Below are 19,884 nucleotides of genomic sequence, written 5' to 3'. Positions count from 1 at the left end.
GGTGGGGGTTCCGTGGCAAGGCCAAGGCCAGGCCTGTTCTCAGCTGGCTCCTGCCCGGGCCATGAGGTCTTCCAGAGCATTTTCCTGGTCATTGTTGTGTAATAGCAAAACTTCTTTAATGTCTTTCAGTTCAAAGCCCATTTCTTTAAATTTGCTCATTAACTGAAGAAATTCCATCATCTGAAGGAGAGAAGAGAACACGTGTTTAAAAGGCTCCAGCTACAAAGAATACCCGAGTGGAGGGTGCCCGCAGGAGGGCCACTCAGTCTGCGCCCCGCACAAAAGCCTGGGGGGTGGGGGGTGGAAGGCCCTAGCAAAGAGGTGGTCTGGGAAGGAAACAGGAGACAGGCTGATGACTCAAGACACCTTTCAAGAGCCAGACTCAGCTCCAACCTACACACTCCTGCTGACCTCAGCCCATAGCCCACCGCCACAAACTTCACTAAGGCAGGCGGTGGACCCAGAAACAGCTGGTCTCCACAGGGGCAGGCTCAACAAGGGTCTAGCAAGCACCCCAGGAATCCAAAAGCTCAGCTTGTAGCCTGGACAGTTTTTCCCTTTGGAGGCGTCTGCATCCCGTCACTGGAATTCTAGACCAGGGGTCGGCAAACTACTCACCAGCCACATGTGGTTCTTTCAGTACATACCTGTGGCTCTGAAGTAAAATGGGGTGGCGTGTAGGGGGATTAAAGGATATTATCCAGATAATGATTTCATTTGTGGCTCTCAAGTTTGAAACTGTTTTGAGGAATAAGATTGGATCTTCTGTCTCAAAAGTTTGCCGACCTCTCTAGGCAGATTTCAACCCAGTGCTTCATCAGAGGCAAATCCAGCCTCGGGCTGCCTCTGCCTGAGATCACAGACCAGGAAAGGGAGTGGTGACTGGCTGGCAGGGAACCTCCGGAGACACGGCTCCTTCCCACTTTCTAGAGGGTTCCCACGAAGCATCAAGACGGCTCCCACCTTTTCTTCTGAGCACTGGTGCACTTCCAGAGCCTCTGCCACCAAAAGAGGGTCGAAGCCCTTCTCACAGAGCTGTCCGTGTGCAAACAGGTAGTCGAGAATCTGAAAGAAGCAGCCCATTTCAGCACCTACTATCTTCCTTTCACTGCTTCCAAACCAATGACTGAGGCCGCGCCCCGCCCCCAGCCTGGCTGCTGGTCCGAGGACTTGGTTTTGTGTCTAAAGCTGTCTGGCACAGGTCCTCGTGACTACTGGCTGCTAGACAGGCCACCCCCCCCTCTGAGCATGAGCAGCCATTCTCCAAAGGTGTTCAACCACAACTAGTATCTCCTGGAATGCAAGTACCACAGCCTGGAGAGAATATCCTCCCGTAAGAAGTAGCCCACGTCTGGCAAGGCCTCTAAGCCTTTTTGGATTCCTGGCCCCATTTGGAACTCCCTGGGTAGTTATGGCAAGATAGACTTTTCTGGCGGGGAGTGGGAGGGGAAGACGTGACTACACTCTTAGAAGAATGGACCAGGGGCAGTGGGTAATTCCTAACAGCCCCAATGCAACCAAGGCTTCTGCTCAGCCAGGTTCCAGAGCATAGCCCACAACTGGATCGATCCCCTACAAAGCTCCCTGCTGGAGGCCCCCAGGCCCACAGGAAAAGGAAGCTGGGGCCTCGAGGACAGGCCTAGGACCACTGTCCGAGTGACTGCTCACCTGCTCAATATTCTCTCCTTTCTTCTTCATGGCTCTCAGGACACACTCATATGAGTAACCCATATTGACCACCGTCTCCACACACTGCCGCTCGCTAGGAGACAGCGTCTGCAGTTCAGAATAGGCCTGGGGACAGGTGGCAGTGTTGGGCACTTGTGACATTGAGAAATTAGGAGGGGTGACCTGGTGGTGGAGAAACAAAAGGAGCAAGGTAAGAAAAAGAACGCCGACCCAGGTCCCAGATGGCATGTCACTAAGGTGACAGTCCAGGGGCTTGCCATTCCTGCCACTGAACAAGCCCCCCAGCAAGCAGTCTGATTGGAAGCAAGGGCAGTCGGGGTGCTGCTCAGACACCCTAAGGGGGAAGAAGAGAGGGATCGGACAGCTAGGGGGTTGAAGAGCTGGGAAGAGACGGCATGAGAGAGCACCCCAAGATTCACATCAAGTACCCTGGGCTTGAATGAGGAAGGGGCCCAGACCCTGTCCACAGGGCTGCCCCACCAGTGCTCTGTTATCCTTCCCCAAGGCCATTTCCTAGTCCTGCAGGAATCCTTCCCTTCACACACTCCTGCTCTAGAGCCGACCTGGGCAAAGGCTGTGAGCACTGCTCCCATGCATGGCCAGTTCAGGGCCTCAATGTCTGAGGCACTCCACCTTTGCCCTCCACCACGCACAGGGCTGCAGTCAGCCCACGCTGGCCTTTCGAGGGCTGGAAGAGGGGTCCTGCGGTCCTGCCTCTGACACTAGAGACTGGCTGTTGTAGCACCTAGAGCCCCCTGGATGACTCTTCCCACTTCTGCTCATCAATCAGGCAAGATCACAAATTGTTCTGTAGCTTGGCCCAGCTCTCAAGAATCATGGGAAAATTTTCAATACAACAATTTCCTTTTGGAAGAAAGTAGCTGGGGACAGGTAGAACCTCTCTCAGAAGCAAATTCAAAAGCAGAGCTCTAACCAGATGCTCTCTTCAAGGTCTGCTGGAAAAGACTCCAGGCCTGAAAGCCGTTCTTTCCCACATCACCATCTCCCCACGTACACTGCCAGGGCTCCGCCCATCACTAGGTCAAAGGAGTCACCAGAGGCCCCCAGAGACTGGGTCTCAGCAGTCCAGGTACTGCAGGCCCCTCTTCAGGTGGGCCCAAGAATCCCAACAGCAAGGATGCCTCAGGCTGTGCTTTCCCCAGACTTCCTGGTAGGGCGTGCACACTAGTAAAAAAGTGACCAGGTGCACAAGGTCAGTAACATGTATTTAAAAATATACCCAGGTACTCCCATGTAGTCAGTGATTTGTATTTGATACTCTACATACATCTAGCCTACGTAAAGTCTGGAAAATATTCAAATGTTCTGATCAGTTGTTTACTTCTAGGCATCCAAAGAAATAATGCAAACCAATATTTATGCGTAAGAATATCATCTCACTGTCATTTATAATAAATATTAGTGATGATCTAAATATCCAACATAAAGCATTGAGTAAGTACATAATGAGTCTATTATCCAGGACATTTAGAAAGCATTTATAGTAGATAAAGAAATAGGCTGTGTCATTTTTTAAGATGCAAGGGATTTAAAGAGTTAAGCTCAATGGTCCTCTCCTTAAACAGGACAAAGAAAACATGTGATTCCATGACTGTTGAATGCATCAAACAAGCCCTTGGACAAGCCCAAACTGGCCTCAAAAACCTATGGCGGCACGGGCTTGGCTTCTCAGGTCACGCTCCAACGTGATTTCATCCACGGTGTTAATTGTAGAGTGTGCATAAAGCCCGTGTGATCAATAAAAATGAGAGTTTTTAATACATTATTGCATCTCAATAAAAAATTCAGTTCAAAAACAAGGAAAATACATTCCTGCATTCATGGAAGCCCTGTCATGAGACAATGTTCTAATCACAAAATGATAACCCCAGGAGGCTGACTCCAGCATAAAATGGGCTCTCACACTCCGTGGCTATTAGGCTGTATATTAGGAAGGGTAAAAGAAGTAGAAACCAGAAAAATCAGCTATTTCCCCAAATAGACTATTAGGGCTTCAGGGACAGCAAGCTTCTGAGAGGATCCATGCAAGCACCAGTGTTCCAAAGCTTCCCCAGGCTGTCCAAGCATTTCCTGCACTTCAGTAGATATGCCACAGCCCTTTTTAATCCATTTGCTTTCCTTAAAATTCCAAGATATGCACAAAGTAACATTTGCTGTTTGATAGGTTGGAGGTTCACCATTTAGTATCAATATTATCAACTGCATTAACCATGTGGTGCAACCAACCACAATCACTGTCCAATTTCCCACCATCATCAACAAACTCACCAGTACCCCCTTTTATATCTATACAGGGGTCATGGCCCCTTTCGACCAAGACACTTTCCTAAGTCTTTCCCCACAACAAGCATGCGTGCACACACAAAGCCCAGGTGCACTCCCACCTCCACCTGTGCCCCACAGCACTATGCTCCCATGATCACACTGTTAATGTGAAATCCTGAAGGGTAGGGTACTGCATTCACAAACATGCGATTTTGAATCCCTGCAATGGCTGAATGGAAGTCTATTTGGATTTTGAAAGGGGGGATTTTAGAAACAGCAAATTAACCAAACAGGTTGGTCAGTTAGTATTTTTCCCTCCCCCAAAGCCCACTAAAATAATAGAAAAAATGGCATTAACCTTTATGGTCAAAGAAAAGGGACCATGATGGGCAATATATTTCAAAGTTTTTTAGAAGGTGGAAAGCTAAAAGAGAGATGGCAAGTGGCAAACACAATGAGTTAGTTACAACAAAGGTGAGAAAGGCAGTTGGATCAGGGTCCAGAAGAACCTAGGGACTCAAGAGTTTGGAAACACCAGGCACCCATGGGATAAGGCCTGAGTGCCAAAAAAGCAGTGAGGCCCTGAAGCCAGACTTAAGCCCTCTACCTGAGGCAAGTTTAGTCTTCAGAAAATCGGAACTAGACACCAAAAAAGATCAGGGGCACCAAGGGCAGGGCACGGTACTCAACACGGGGATCAGTAAAATCCCACGCAAGTCTCTCCAGTTTCCTCCTCGGCCTTCATGTAGCAGTGACTAGACTATAAACTAAACAGCTCCCAAGACCTTCACAGGCTGACATTTTGAGGGGTTCCCCTTAAGAAAAAAACACCAACTAACCTTCAACCTATAATAATGCCTCAGGACCGGCAAACACTCTTCCCTCTGATTGGCTTTTTGTTTTCCCCAGTGCCCAAATATTCAATGTGAATAGAAAACCTCACACCACCGAGAGAGAGGGACCAGACAAGACTAGGAGACAGGCGAGGCACTTGGAAATTTAACAGATGACCAAGTTAAACTTTCATTTTAAAAATATAAAGGTTAAATATATATATAAAGGTTATCAGATACTGAAGAACATGTCCTACAAAGTAAAACAAAGACTAAGTGATAGGAAAAAGAATAGAAAATTACATTGTAGGATTGTGATAAGAATTGTACGAACACCCAATAAAATTTTTTTTAAAAAATTACATTGTCAAGAAAGTGTAACATCTGGTTATAAGAGTTCCACAAAAACAGAACATATCAAAGAAAATACAGACAACAACAACAAAATCCCAGAATTTACCACCAGGACCCAAGCAAAATCAATAACAATGTACACCACCTTTTGGTAAATTAAAAAAAAACGCACTGCTACCAGGCTGACCCCAACTCCGAAAGCCCCTTGACGGGATTTCTGAGAGGGTAGCTCTTGGCAGAACAAGTCTCCTGCTCCTCCTGCAGTGGGTCCGAACTGCTGACCATAGGGTCTGCAGTCTAACCTACAGCAAACAGCAAAACCTTCTGAAGGTGGGGGCGGGGAAGGCAACACAGAAGGAACAAATCTAAAGTCGGAAGGCACTGGCATGGAGAATCAAGGAAGCTTGTACTTCAACCTAAACGTAAATAGAAATCAAAACAACACTCACTCACCCAGCTTCAGGTAAGCATGATGGGAAGCCATGGGAACCAATCCTGGTGATCGTAAACAGGAGGAATGCAATTCATAGTACTGAATTATGTATGCACGACTGCTGAGATGCCAGATGTTGTGTACATATATGTTTATTTACCACACATTTAAAAGAAAAAAAATGGAGCAATGTCTTGAAAGTTCTACAGAAAAATTATTTTCCCCTAAGAAATCTATTGTTCAAACATGAAAGTAGTAATAGAGTTTTAGATCTTGGACTTAAAAACTGACAGGTCAACTGAGCTGTTTGCAAAAATTTTCATGAGATCTTTCATCAATCTCTTGAACCGTTTGGACAAATAAGCAATGGTTATAGAGGAACTCAGTAATTTTTTTTTTTCTTTGTAGCAGGCTTGATTTTCTCCTCCTGCTTTTATTTTTATTTTTTTAGAATGATGGTTGCTTTTATTTATTTTTAATCATCTTATTAGGGGCTCATACAACTCTTATCACAATCCATACACACATCAATTGTGTAAAGCGCATTTGTATATTCATTGCCCTCATCATTCTCAAAACATTTCCTCTCCACTTAAGCCCCCAGCGGAACTCGGTAATTTTTAAAACCAGGCAGTTTTAACAACCTGAAGCAAAAAAGAAAACAGTCATCACACCTACTACCTGAACTCGACAATAAAGATCTCCGTGAACGGCATGCACCATTCCCTGGGAAAGCCTACATATGAGGGAGAAGTAGGGGAGGAGGAAAATCGCCAAAAAAGCAATATAGAATTTTACTTATAAATAGACAGGAATCTCAGCAGAAATCACTGAACTGAAAATGATAGGGGAAGTGTAAGTGGAGAACAAAGCAAGGTGAGGCAAGGAGCTGCTACTTCTCAAAATAAGACTTTTATTATTTTTTTAAGTTTTATTGGCACTTCATTAAATAAGCCTTTGAAATGCTAGTCGATGTCATAAAAAGATGCTTATATTACTCTGATAAAAACAAATTCATTTTAAAAATATAGCAGTGGAGAAGGGCTTTGTAAGTACTAAAGAAAGGGCAATATAGGAAATGATCAACAGATCTGAATGTCTAAAATCACTCAAAGATTCTCTATGTCAAAAGATGTGAATGCACAATACACAATATGAAGGCACGAACCATATGCATACAGCACAATTAGTAAACTGAGAACCTGGGAGTCTAAGAGAAAGGAAAGATTTTTTTGCAGTAACTGAGAGAGTAAGGAATGCCTCCATACCTGGAAAGAGAACTCGTTTGCCCAATCAGAGTGCGGCCCCTGCAGGGCAGAGAGCAGAGGGAAGAGGTGCAGGTGAGATCAGAGATCTAAGCTGGACTCAGAGTTACATACAAGACTGTTCCTCTCCATACCATGTGGGTAGGGAAGAAAGGGGAAACCAATGATTGATGTACAACCTGCCCTCTCCCAAGGGGACGAACAACAGAAATGTGGGTCAAAGGAGACAGTGTAAAATATGAAAGTAAAAATAACAAATTAGCAAGGGTTCATGAGGGTGGGAGTCTGGGGGCGGGAGTGAAAACTGAAAAGAAGGGCTCAAGCAGAAAGAAAATGTTTAGAAATGATGATGGCAACACATGTACAAATGTGCCTGATATAACTGATGTATGGATTATTATAAGAGCTGTAACGCCCCAGATAAAATGATTAATTTAAAAAAATAATGTGCAAGAGTGCTTTATACAATTAAATGTATGTATGGATTGTGATAAGTGAGCCCCCAATAAAATGATTTTTTTTAAAACCACACACAAAAAATAATTTAAAAAATAATAAAAATTAGAAACTTGAAAAAAAAATTAGAAACTTGCATGCATCAAAAGATTTCAACAACAGAACAAAAGGAGAAACACACACACACACACACACACAAAAGACTGCTCCTCTCAAGATCAGCCTGTGGATTTCTCATCTAAGATTATTTAGAGTAAAAGGGAAAATCTTTAACTGAGGTACAAACACTAGGCTTAAAATAGAAGAACCAAATGCTAGGAGCACTTTCCTGGGAGTCCCTCGGTCAGTGCTGTTGTCTAAAGCCTCGGAGGCCTCCTGTCAGGATCCTGGGGACAGTGCTGCTCATGGGAAAGGGGCTCACAGGCTCACAGAGGGCCAGGAAACTCCTTTCCACTGAGCCATGAGTGCTCCCTGGAGGTAGGTCACGGCCTTCCCTAGATCACCAGAACCCCCAGCTCTGTTTCTGTGTGCCTGTTGACAGCACCAAGTTCCACGCCAACAAGAAGCAGGCCCCTCCAATCCTCAGACAGGCCAGAAAGCATCGCTCAGTCACACAGCTTCAAAATAAGTGCTTTGGTTTTGACAACTAGCTTTTAAAGGGCTTTAAATGGTTAATATAACTTTAAATTGGGGTGGAGGTTTGCCTGAGGTTCCCCAATCTTTTTCAGGGTAGAACTTGCTCTAAAGCATACAGTGAGTCATGAAGAAGTGCATAATGCTGACCAGAGCCCCACAACTAAGCAGGAAACATGAGCATCAAGCCGATCTTCCAAAGAACACACCAGCCTTCTGCACTCCATCGTACTGACCTGGCCCAGTCTGTGACAGTTACAAGCAGCGAGCTGACATTGGAAAGGCACACACAGGGACAATCATTTACAAAGTTGGTCTTGCTGATCCCATGCATTTATTTGTAGGAAGGTAAGCCAACATTTCACCTTCCCACTAGGTAACAGCACGCTTGTGATGGTTTCTGGTAGATATCCCATCAGTACAATTAGACTCCTTTCTCCAATTAGTAGTTTTTTGATACACTTTGTCATTTTCTGGAAAATCTATGAATGAAAGGGTCTTTCAAATCTATGATTTCTACTCTAGAATATGTTAGTGTGTTGTATTATGTTGCTAACAACCACAAGAGCTAATGTCATAGCCCATAGAGTGTGCTCTGCATTAGTGATTGGGGTTTTAAAAGGTCATGAGTGGCTGGCTATCTAAGGTGCAAGTATCATTCTCTCCCTGTCCAGATAAAGAATTAAGAAAACGAAGTTGCAGTGGAAACTAGTCCAATGGACTGACCAGAGAACAATCAGTCCCCTGACCCAACTACCACTACCACTACTCTGAAAGGATTCGAGTACAATGGGTGGGAAATGTGGGAAAACGCTCAACACCGTAAGAAAAACAAAACAGAAACAGGCTTACTGGGAAGATAGAGACTAGTGCTACATTGGCCCTTAGTGACCTTTCAGGTCTGGAAACGAACTCACTCCCATGTCTCAATTTTCAGCCAAACAACAGACATGACTATAAAAAAAACAATAGCACGTGGGCCAGACCGACACCCCAGCCCAACAACAATATTTTTCTCATGGTCTTACTTTTAGGCCTGTGCTTGGGGTTATTTGGGACCAAGATGCAGAAAATTGCATTGGCTAGACCACATCAGCTCTAGTTTCTTCCATATGATGTTTCACTATATTTTCTGTCATTGTTGTACTAATCTATTCATTCATCATCCTAGTTTTATCTATGAGAAGAATTCAGGCACACAAATTACAGAGTAAGACAAGAAAGGTAAGAAAGATTTTTTAGTTCCTAAAGGTTTCCTCCCCGCTCCCACTACCATGACTCGAATTCTATCTTGCAAGACTGGCTAGACCAGAGGAGGTACACTGGTACAGATAGGAACTGAAAATACAGGGAATCCAGGATGGATGAGCCCTACAGGACCAGTGGTGTGAGTGGCGAAACAGGGAGGGTAAAGGGAGAATGGGTAGGAAAGAGGGAACCGATTACATGGAACTGTGTGTGACCTCCTCCCTGGGGGACAGACAACCGAAAAGTGGATGAAGGGAGACGTCGGACAGGGCAAGATATGACAAAATACCCATTTATAAACTATCAAGGGCTCATGCGGGAGGGGGGAGCGGGGAGGGAGGGGAAAAATGAGGACCTAATGTCGGGGGTTTAAATGGAGAGAAAATGTTTTGAGAAACGATGTACAAATGCGCTTTACACAATTGATGTATGTATGGATCATGATAAGAGTTGTACGAGCCCCTAATAAAACTATTTAAAAAAAAAAATTATAAAATGTAAAAAAAAAAAAGAAAGAAAGAAAGATTCTTATGAGCCCCTAATAAAATGTTAAAAAAAAAAAAAAAGAAAGATTTTTTAAGAAATTGTGAAGGGACTTCAAGGGAAGCTGAGCTGCCAATCATAAGGTCAGTGACTGAAACCCACCAGTCACTCTGCGGCCTTTCAAAGATTTAAAGTTTGGAAAATCCAGGGGGCAGTTCTTCTCTGTCCTCTGGGGTCATTATGAGTTACAATCGATTAGAGGCAGCGGATGTTTCTTTTTGGTCAGGAGGCTGGGCCATACCCACAGAGACTATAATGTGAGGACTGCAAAGCCCGAGTACAGCATGGCAAGAGTGGAAGATAAAAAGGAGCACTGAAAAGGAAGGTGTATGGGCAAAATAACAGTGCCAAAACATAATTAAGACTTCACACCAATTTTCATAAATATTTTGGAGATCTAAATTTTTCTTCAAATTATGCCAACATTTCAAAACACATTTTCATATACAGCAGTCAATAGATAACTCAGATGAAATACTTCAGGGGTGAAGCTGACTCCAAACTTACTTACACAAAAAAACTCTAACTTTCAAGAGTTTCTATGTACAAGTGGAGAAGTTGTGCCATCTTATATGTAATAATACTGGAACACTGTACTTTAATAAATGAGTTTGAATGCGGACAGACCATTCTGAGTTTCAGAACATTTGAATCTCTTTGTATTGCACCAAACTCAGTACCAGTCATTCAGTCGATTGCGACTCATACTGACCCTAAAGGGCAGGGTGGAACTTCTGTGGGTTCCTGAAGCTATAAATCTGTATGGGAGCAGAGTCTCTTGCTGTCTCTCTTGCAGAACTGGTGGACTCGAATAGCTGGCCTTGTGGTTAGCAGCCAAACGCATAAACCACTGTGCCATCATCAGGCCTCCTGATTTATTGTACAATAACTCTTATTTTGGCCCCTTTGGAAGATAACATTTTAGAACTGCCTGCTAGTCAGTTCCTTAATTTGTAATTTGTACTGTCCTATTATACCTTTGGATCAGAGGATACCATGTGAAGTATAGCCTGACCTAAATATTTAGTACAACACAAACTACCTCTGTTCTCAGGCTAGCTAACACTATTATTAAAATATCCTGGTTTGGCCCACATGGAAGAAGCACACCAGCCTCTATGATCATAAAGTGTTGACAAGATCAGGTATCAGGTATCAGGCATCAGAAGACCCAAAACAAACTATCACATCAATTCGAACGAGCGGGGGCCAAGTGGAGACCCAAAGCCGATCTGTAGACAATTGCACATCCCTTCACAGAAGGGTCACAAGGAAGTGACAAGCCAACCAGGGTACAGTATAGCACTGACGAAACATACAACATTCCTCTAGTTCTTTAGTGCTTCCCCCACACCCCAACTAACATGACCCCAGTTCTACCTTACAAATCCAGCTAGACCAGAGCATGTACACTGGTACAGATAAGAACTCTTGAAACACAGAATCCAAGACAGATAAATCTCTCAGGAACAATAATGAGTAGAGGTACCATGAGAGTGAGGAGAGAAAGGGGGAACTGATCACAATGACTAACATACACACACACACACACACACACACACACAGGGTGATGAACAACAGAAACATGGGTGAAGGGAGCCAGTAGATGGTGTAAGATATGAAAATAATAATAATTTATAATTTAACAAGGGCTCATGGGGAAGGGAGGAAAAAATTGAGCTGGTACCAAGGGCTCAAGTAGAACATGTTTTGAAAAGGATGATGGCAACATAAGTACAAATGTGCTTGACACAATCGATGGGTGGGTTGTTATAAGAGCTATAAAAGCCCCCACTAAAATGATGAAAACGGGGGTTGGGGGAGGAAGCATTAATAAATAAATAAATGAACGAATAAATAAACAAACAAATAAATAAATAAATAAAATTTTAAAATGATTAAAACAAAACCAAAAAAATCCTGGCTTTTCACGGGCAAGCAGAGTGAAGAATGGTCTATGGCACATGTCTGTATCTCAAAAATGAGGGCCAATGGAGGAAAACTGTTGTCATTTTTTGAATCAGCAGGTCAAATACACCCAGAAACAAGTCTAACATCTGAGGCACCAAAATGTGTGTTGGACAGTGAGCCATTTTGAGCCCAAAGGCAGCATTTACCCAAGGACAAAGCTCAGAAGACCTAGGAAAGAGGTGGTATGGAAACCGGAGACACTGGGAAGAAATAGGGTAAGTGATGCTATGCTGTACAGCATGCACCCAATGACATGAAACTGTGGATGAATTGCTGAAGGTAAAACTGATGGCCTGCCCTGTAAACTCTCACCCAATTCACAGTGAAAAGTGAAACAGAAACAACAAAGACCGAATGTGAGGAACTGTGCTCAATCTGTCACTTTTTGTGGTAACTTGAGATTTTCTTCAATATGATACAAGACACAACTTTTCAATCAACCCATCCTTCCACAGTCAATCTGAATTCCCAAGTACCGTCTCCTCACCACCACCCACCACCCTCTTTGGAGGAAAGGGCACAAGCCTTGGCAGTTGGGCAAAACCTTTCAAGATCACACCACAGGATACAAATAACAAAATGGCCACCTGATGTTTATAGACATCCAATGCAGTTGGTCTCCCAGTTACTAAGGCACCACTCAGTCTGAGGAAACAACCTCAAACAAGTCCAAGCACAGTACAGAAAAGAACCATCATTCAGGGCAGAATGAGATGACACAAGAGACAGAGAGGAATACCAAATACGCTACAAAATGAAGAAATGAAGCTGGAAAAAGCAAAAAGGTACAAAGAAAGGTCACTGAAAACCAACAAGGCACAAGAGCAGGAAAGAACTAAGTAATCGGTCAGAAAACATCGATGGCATGACACACATTCCCTCCGCAAAGGAATGTGGGCTAGGTTCAGAGCTAGTCATCCCTGCTCCTCAGGCAAAGGACCAGGACTGTACATACTTACAGGCAAGGTCAATCTGGCCACAGCCTAAGCCTTAACAAGAACAGGATGGTGGCAGCAGCTTGGGAAAATTCAGAGTTCTGTGGAGGGCTAATCTGGGGTAGGGCTGGGGTGGGGGGGTTTTCAAAGGCTTACCGTAAGACCAGTATTTAGAGGTGACGCTTCTTCTGTGCACACAGACAAGATGGAGAGGGAAGGCATCTGGGAGGAGGGAGACAGGGTTGGCACCTCTGTGCCGCTGTCCAAGTTCAAAGCGGAAAGCCCAAGAGCAGGATGCCCATTGAGCTCACTGGCACTGCTCTGGGTGGAAGGCTTTAAGGAATTCCGGAACGTGCCATTGCGGAGGCAGGATGTGCTATGGAAAGTGCTCGCCAGCTTGGCTGTCTTCTGATTGCTGTCATCAGAGTCAAGTTTGGGGAAAGATAGGGATTTGATATTGCTTACTGCAGGGATGGGGGGAAGGGGCACTTTGGAAGACAGCGACATCTTTTCACAGTTGCCCAACTGTGGTAAGGTTATAAAGCCATTGGGTTTGTGAAGAGGCTTGAAATCTAGAGTCGCCCGCTCCAAGGATGCTAGGACCTCCTCCTCATCCTGTAATACAGATCCAGAGCCTCCTCCGGGCAAGGTATTGTCCAATAGCTGAGCCACAATGGGTCCAGTGGTTCCTACCAGAATGTTTCTCAGCTCTTCCTTCTCATCAATAGTTTTTAACTCCAGATTATCAAAAGGGTCCTCTTCACACTCAAAGTCAGCAGGATTGAAATCTGCCTTCGTGTGAGGCGGGCTGAGAACTTTCTGTTTCGTGGCACTGCTGCTGACCCGAGTCGGGGTGAGGATGCTGTTGTGCTGTAAGCTGGCAAGGATGGGGTTAATGGGAGGTGGCATGGTGGCTACACTCTGAGTCTTGGAGAAGCTCATTTTGCTGTCACCCTCTGGGCCACTCTTAGAACTCACTTTAGCTTCTGCTTCTTCCACTTTGCACTCAGCTTCCCGCTGGGCTTCTTGGATTTTCTTAATGTCTTCAGCCCACTCGACGGTTTTCTTTTCCAAGGAGAAGTCATACTGCAAAGATATAGCAGAGAGAAAGGTAGGAACCCAAGTCAGCCCCTCCTCCAACCTGCTCCTCCATTTTCTCGTCACCCACTTCTACACTGTGGGAAAACTGGACAAGGCAACAGGTGAGGTATGCAGGATGACCTGGTGCAGGAAGACTATGGTTTTCAATCCCGTCATTCTATTGAATCAAATCAAAGTCCCAGGTTACTTCTGTAAACTAACAAGAAAAAGTTCCCAGCACATTTTACCCTAGGTATCAGTTCAAATGTGCCCTGTCACTTCCCTTACCTGTCTCCCCTCCGACCATTCCTCCTCCTGGACTACCTGCTCTCTGCAGCTTCCTTACTATTAATTCTCAAACCGTTGATCTCTTTCAACCACTGAATACCGAGCGCATGTGAGTTTTATTCTCTAACTACTTTCCCAAGCGTATCACAAGCCGTCGGCGGGCAGCAACTGGACGAGACTCTCCATGGATCCCTATTGTCTAGCCCAGGTGACCTGCTCAGCAGTAACGATAGCAGGCAACATTTATGATGCACTTACATGTGCCATGTATGATTCTAAGCCCCTTTCATGTATTAACTTTCCAGATTGTCTTAAGACAGGCACTATGTTTATCCCCACTTTACAAAGCACAAAGGGTATATAACTTAGCCAAGATCATAAAGTTGGTAAGTTGTAGAGCCTGGATTTGAATCCAGGCAGTATGACTACAAATCCTATGTTCTTAAACCACTACTCTATTAAGATTACATAACACTACCTTAAAATATAGTGCAATTAAAGATTTCATTTGCACACATAAAAGAAATGCACCTATTATATAGAACTAGATTAACCTAAACCAGGAGCAAACAAAAGCCTTGGTATTCCCTCTTAACTGCTGATCAAATCGATGTCTGTGTGTAAAGCCAGGTTAGAGACATAGTAGGGGGAAAAAAGAAAAGAGGGAGAGAGGGAGGAAAGAGGCCTTCATGCTAAGACAAGAGTTTTAGAGGGGGAGAAACAGAGTAAAGTGCCTGTGGTCATGTCCATGTCTTTAGCGTCAACACCACCAGGACAAGCTGCATGTCAAGAAACACACTTCAATCCCTGAGCCGGTGCTGTGCCCCAGGAAGTCACGCAGGGGATCACTGGGCTGTCTCTCTACCACACACACCGGGAAATGGGGGGGAAGCACCGGGAAAAGCTCAGCTGCTTCTAACTACAAAGGAAACCCAGGGTGCACTGGTTTCCTCCACCCGAAACAGGTTGTACCCACCTCCCCACTGCCCACAGACACACAACACTTATGTTTTACTCCCAAGAAGAACTGGAGATTTTTCTTTTTCTTCATAAAAGCTTTTCTAACAAAAGTAACGTAGAGCACATGGAACACCAGGGAAAGAAAGCGAAGAGAGTAAGAAATCAGACTACTGACGTCCACGTGGAATTTGGCAGTACCATAGCAGTAAGCACTATGAATGCATTTTACCTTACTTAACCCTTACAACAACCTCAAAGTGACTGTTCCCACTTTACAGGTGAGGACATGACAATTGGCAGGGGTTCACAAAGCTATCAGATAGCCGTCCCAGCCGCGTGTGAGCAACACTGGGATCTGTCCTAACCCATGACACTGAACTCCACCCCTCACCTACCACCACACTCCATGATGTGCAAGTGCTATGCGTGTTTCACCAGCTCACTTTTCTGGAATTTCAATTCAAAAAATGAAAACTCATACTCCCAAACAATGGCAAATATGACAAAGTAGTAGGAGTATTAGGGCACCCATTTGGGGTTCCAGATATAACTGATCTCTGATTGGAAGGGGACAGCAGCAATATCACAGCCCCACAGAGACCCCAGCCCACCAAAGTTTAAGGATGCTGTGTGTAACTAGAAAAAAACCCTCAGCTGGCCCACACCAGAATGAGGCTCACAGCCTTCATCATCTCATGGGTTACTTTTCGGGCAGTCACCGTCATTGTCATCAATTGTGACACACAGCAATGTATAGGACAGAGTAGAACTGGCCCATCGAGTTTCCGAGGTTGTTAATCTCTATGAAAGTAGATTGCATTCTCCCTCAAAGTGGTTGTGGGTTTGAACTGCTGACCTTGCAGTTAGCAGTCCAAAACATAATCCACTCTACCACCTTTTGATTTATACCATCACCTTAAAAATGGATGTTTCCAATCAGCAAACTGAAGACCTTTGATTTTGTCAGCTGAGGCTGTGAAGAAAGCCATAGATTTGATAAAGAGTTTATGGAGGAAATTTCATTTCTTCCTTCTTGATGTTTCCCTCTCACTTGCTTTGAAGTGATTTCTCACTTGCTCTGGCACTTTCTAGGAACTGAATGTGCTATAAAGGATTTCTTGGGATTATGGCTGCAATGATAAGCTTTAAGTATTCTCTGCATGTCAATAATCCAGCCAGAATAGCCAGGGAGGCCTGGCTTCTTGACTTCTGCTGACAAGGTACTGGTATACTGTCCCGTCTCATTGTGGATGGAATCAACCAGTTAGGATTTCTCTGTTCTCTCAGGAAGCAAATGCTTGAAATGGACTTGGGAGTGTGGTTTTACTGGTGGCCAGGGTTAGCCAAGAGGTGGACAGCTTTTAACACACAACTGTGTTTTAGCAAGAGGTATCAAATTAAGATTGGAAAGCTTCAAGAATGCTACAGTGAACACCACCTCGGAGGTGACAGTGTACTTTAGGAATTAAGACACCAGGACTAGGTGCAGGGGCAGTGAATCACTTAATGTGGCTCTTCTAGTCAAAGTTTTTAAGTCCTACCAAACAACCTTTTTCTGCATGGGTCTGGTAAGAAGGTGGGGGAAGATACCGATAGGATTCACCTGTGAATAACTGCAACTAAGGTTCCCTGGAGGGTCATCCTGCTGTGTATAAAATGAGCCCTCTGAGAAGCAGGAGGAGGATCTCATTCCCTGCAAGTGTCAGGATGGAGCATATCCTCTGGACCTGAGATTCCTGCCCAGTGAACCTCCTGGATCAAGATGACAGTTGTATCATCAGAGCAGCAGCAGAACCAGCAGCCAGAGCATGGAATTAAGTGATGGACTTCCCAATCCAAGAAGCAAGTAAAACTGAGTATCTGGGGGGCAGGAGGCTGGTTTGAGGAACAGGGTGTCTCTTGGGCACTTAATTAGGAAGGCTGGACTTGCTAATCAACGAAAGTAGAGCTGAGTACCTTTGGGATGAGGTTTACTGGAGTGGGGTGCCTCTGGGCACTTAGATCAGGGAGCTGGGTTGCTGGGTCAACTCATGAAGCTTGAGTTGAATGCTTTTGGCTTGAGGTTTACAGCAGAGTGGTATGCCCCTTTTGGCATTTATTAGCAGACCAGAAAGAAACTTTATAACATATAATATGTGCTTATTAATAACTCAAACTTGAGCATTTCCCACTTGTTAATTTCCCTAATAAACCTTTAATCAAGAATTTTGTGGGGGGGGAAGAATTTTTTCTGAGTTCTGGGTAGCCACTGCAATGGATATTAGAATAAAGAACATTAATTTAGACTACTTAATAGCTATGAGGGAAAATTCTAAATGAGAGTTTTACTACTGCCACCACCCAGCGCAAGTCAATGAATTACATCAACCTGCATATCAAAAATGTCAAAATGCTGCACCTATTTAAATATTGGGGGGAGAGGATACTACTTAACTATTGGAGGTATGTGTTTTATTTGCCCCTTTATCTATCTTGCTCTGTAATGAATGTAATCACAAAGATGAAATGATCACAATACTTAAGTTTCTCTCTTAAAAAAAAAAAAGCGACACTCTCCTCTCCTCTCACATCACACTCTCCTCTCCTCTCACCCGACACTCTCCTCTCCTCTCACATCACACTCTCCTCTCCTCTCACAGCACAATCTCCTCTGGTCTCACAGCACACTCTCCTCTCCTCTCCTCTCCTCTCACATCACACTCTCCTCTCCTCTCACATCACACTCTCCTCTCCTCTCACAGCACACTCTCCTCTCCTCACAGCACCCTCTCCTCTCCTCTCCTCTCACAGCACATTCTCCTCTCTCTCCTCCCTTCTCCTCTCCTCTCACATCACACTCTACTCTACTCTCCTCTCCTCTCCTCTCTTCTCACATCACACCCTCCTCTCTCTCCTCTCCTCTTCTCTCTATCACATCACCCTCTCCTCTCTTCTCTTCTCCTCTCACATCACCCTCTCCTCTCCTCTCCACTCCTATCCCATCACACTCTCCTCTCCTCACCCATCACACTCTCCTCTCCTCACCCATCACACTCTCCTCTCATCTACTCTCACATCACTCTCCTCTCCTCACCTCTCCTCTCCTCTCCCATCACCGTCTCCTCTCCTCTCCTCTCTTCTCACATCACACCCTCCTCTCTCTCCTCTTCTCTCCTATCACATCACCCACTCCTCTCTTCCCTCTCCTCTGACATCACCCTCTCCTCTCCTCTCCACTCTTATCCCATCACAAAACCAAAAAAAAAAAAAGCAATTCAATGGGGCACATCTAGGTTAACTGCTATAACGTAACTCAAAGATAATATTTTACAACTTAGATTGGTAAGTAATATCTGGCGTCTTAATGGTCTTCTCTCCCTATCTGGAGCACAAAAGGAAGTAAAAAACCCATGGAAGCAATGAGTCCACAGGACTAATGGCCCTACTGAACCACAGCCTCACCTAGCCCGAGACCAGAACTGGATGGTGCCTGGATACTATGACTATAACTATTCTCATACAATAAAAGGTCCCAGTCAGAATGGGAGGAAAATAGAGAACAACTACATTTACAAAGAAGACCTAAAAGGGGTGGGAGTAGCATAACCTCACTCAATGGAATTGAACAGCAGAATTGTATGTGAATAGATACACTGGAATGTGTAAGATATGTCAATTAAAAATATTTTTTTAAGTACTAGGCTGATAGAGACTTCAGGAACCCCAAAGAACCCTAGCACATACGTTCAACTTTTCAGCCAAACAGACTGGTCTATGAAATAAACAACACCTGTGAGGACTGTGCTTTGTAAAACAATCACCATAGGAGACTAAAGGGTGAGCAACTGCCTAAAAGCAATGATGAGAGGGCTAGGGAGGCAGGGAGTCACACTACCGGGAAGTCAAGTTACCAACAATGTCACCAACAATGTGTGTGAAATGTTCACTGGCAAACTTAATGTGCTGCATAAACTTTTACCTAAAACACAGCAAAATGTTTTGGGTTTTTTTTAATTAAGGTAAAAAACTCATGATGACTAAGATATCAAAATATAAACCAGGATTAGTATCTTAAAAAAAAAATTAAGGTGGAAAACCTGTCGCCCACAAAGGAAGACCAATCAGGCTGGTCAAGACCTCTTCAGCAGCACTGGCAGCTGGAAGGCAGTGGGGTAAAGTCTCCAGGTGAAAGGTATCATCAACCAGAAATTCGCTATCCAAACAAAGCTGAAGGCAGCGTTATACCACTTCCAGATGTTGCTATTTTTGTTAAGGTAATTCTATATACTACGTCCATCTGAACTTAAAAATCAAGGATTTGAGAAAGCCGTCACTAAGGAGCAGTGACGTACTGTCCAGGAGGAGACTATTCTACTAGGTAAATAACTGTCAGTGTGGCGAGGAAGAGAAAGCAGGATGCGGCTGAGAAAGCAGCTCAAATGAAAAGGCCCAGAGAGCTTCATGACAGATAGATGGTGAAGAGACTGGTCTATAGAGAACATGGAAGAGATGCAGCACCAAAGAACCAACATAACTCGTGTCTAACTTAATTCAATAAGGGCTGATGGGCTCTAAAACAATTTTTGAACAGAAATGTGGCCATTAAAAATTTTAAGGCATACTATTCGGGAAACAATGCAAAAAAGAAAAAGAAAAATGTTGCAAGCAGAGGGGTTGATTTAAGAGACTGCAATATCCCAGGTGAAAAAGGTAGTGAAATGGAGTAGCCAAATAATTTATAAATTATCAAGGGTTCATGAGGGAGGGATGAAGCGGGGAAGGAGGGGGGAAAATGAGCTGATACCAAGGGCTCAAGTAGAAAGCAAATGTTTCTGAGAATGATGATGGCAACAAATGTACAAATGTGCTTGACAAGATGGATGGATGGATGGATGGATGGATGGATGGATGGATGGATGGATGGATGGTAG

The 19,884-nt window shown here is 44.3% G+C and overlaps 2 protein-coding genes across 3 annotated transcripts in view; one reads left to right on the top strand and one right to left on the bottom strand.

Annotated features, from left to right (window-relative positions):
* The window catches only part of KIF24 (kinesin family member 24), a 59,295-nt gene extending 55,845 nt beyond the window's left edge, over nucleotides 1-3,450 (top strand). Inside the window, exon 14 of the mRNA XM_004712374.2 lies at nucleotides 3,276-3,450. Coding sequence (XP_004712431.2) covers nucleotides 3,276-3,399 — 124 coding nt within the window. The 3' untranslated portion in view covers nucleotides 3,400-3,450. The remainder of the gene's footprint in view (nucleotides 1-3,275) is intronic.
* UBAP1 (ubiquitin associated protein 1) overlaps nucleotides 10-19,884 on the bottom strand; it is a 59,953-nt gene continuing 40,078 nt past the window's right edge. For both annotated transcript variants that reach the window (XM_045289246.1, XM_045289244.1), the window contains exons 3-6: nucleotides 12,803-13,732; nucleotides 1,669-1,851; nucleotides 964-1,065; nucleotides 10-180 (exon numbers count right to left, since the gene is read on the bottom strand). In XM_045289246.1, coding sequence (XP_045145181.1) covers nucleotides 40-180; nucleotides 964-1,065; nucleotides 1,669-1,851; nucleotides 12,803-13,732 — 1,356 coding nt within the window. In that variant the 3' untranslated portion in view covers nucleotides 10-39. The remainder of the gene's footprint in view (nucleotides 181-963; nucleotides 1,066-1,668; nucleotides 1,852-12,802; nucleotides 13,733-19,884) is intronic.

This window comes from Echinops telfairi, unplaced genomic scaffold (assembly GCF_000313985.2).
Source record: "Echinops telfairi isolate 266 unplaced genomic scaffold, ASM31398v2 ScPeMD7_25;HRSCAF=90, whole genome shotgun sequence".
NCBI classification, from domain to species: domain Eukaryota; kingdom Metazoa; phylum Chordata; class Mammalia; order Afrosoricida; family Tenrecidae; genus Echinops; species Echinops telfairi.
The sequence above is the reverse complement of the archived record's forward strand: the minus strand, read 5'-3'. Positions and strand labels throughout refer to the sequence as shown.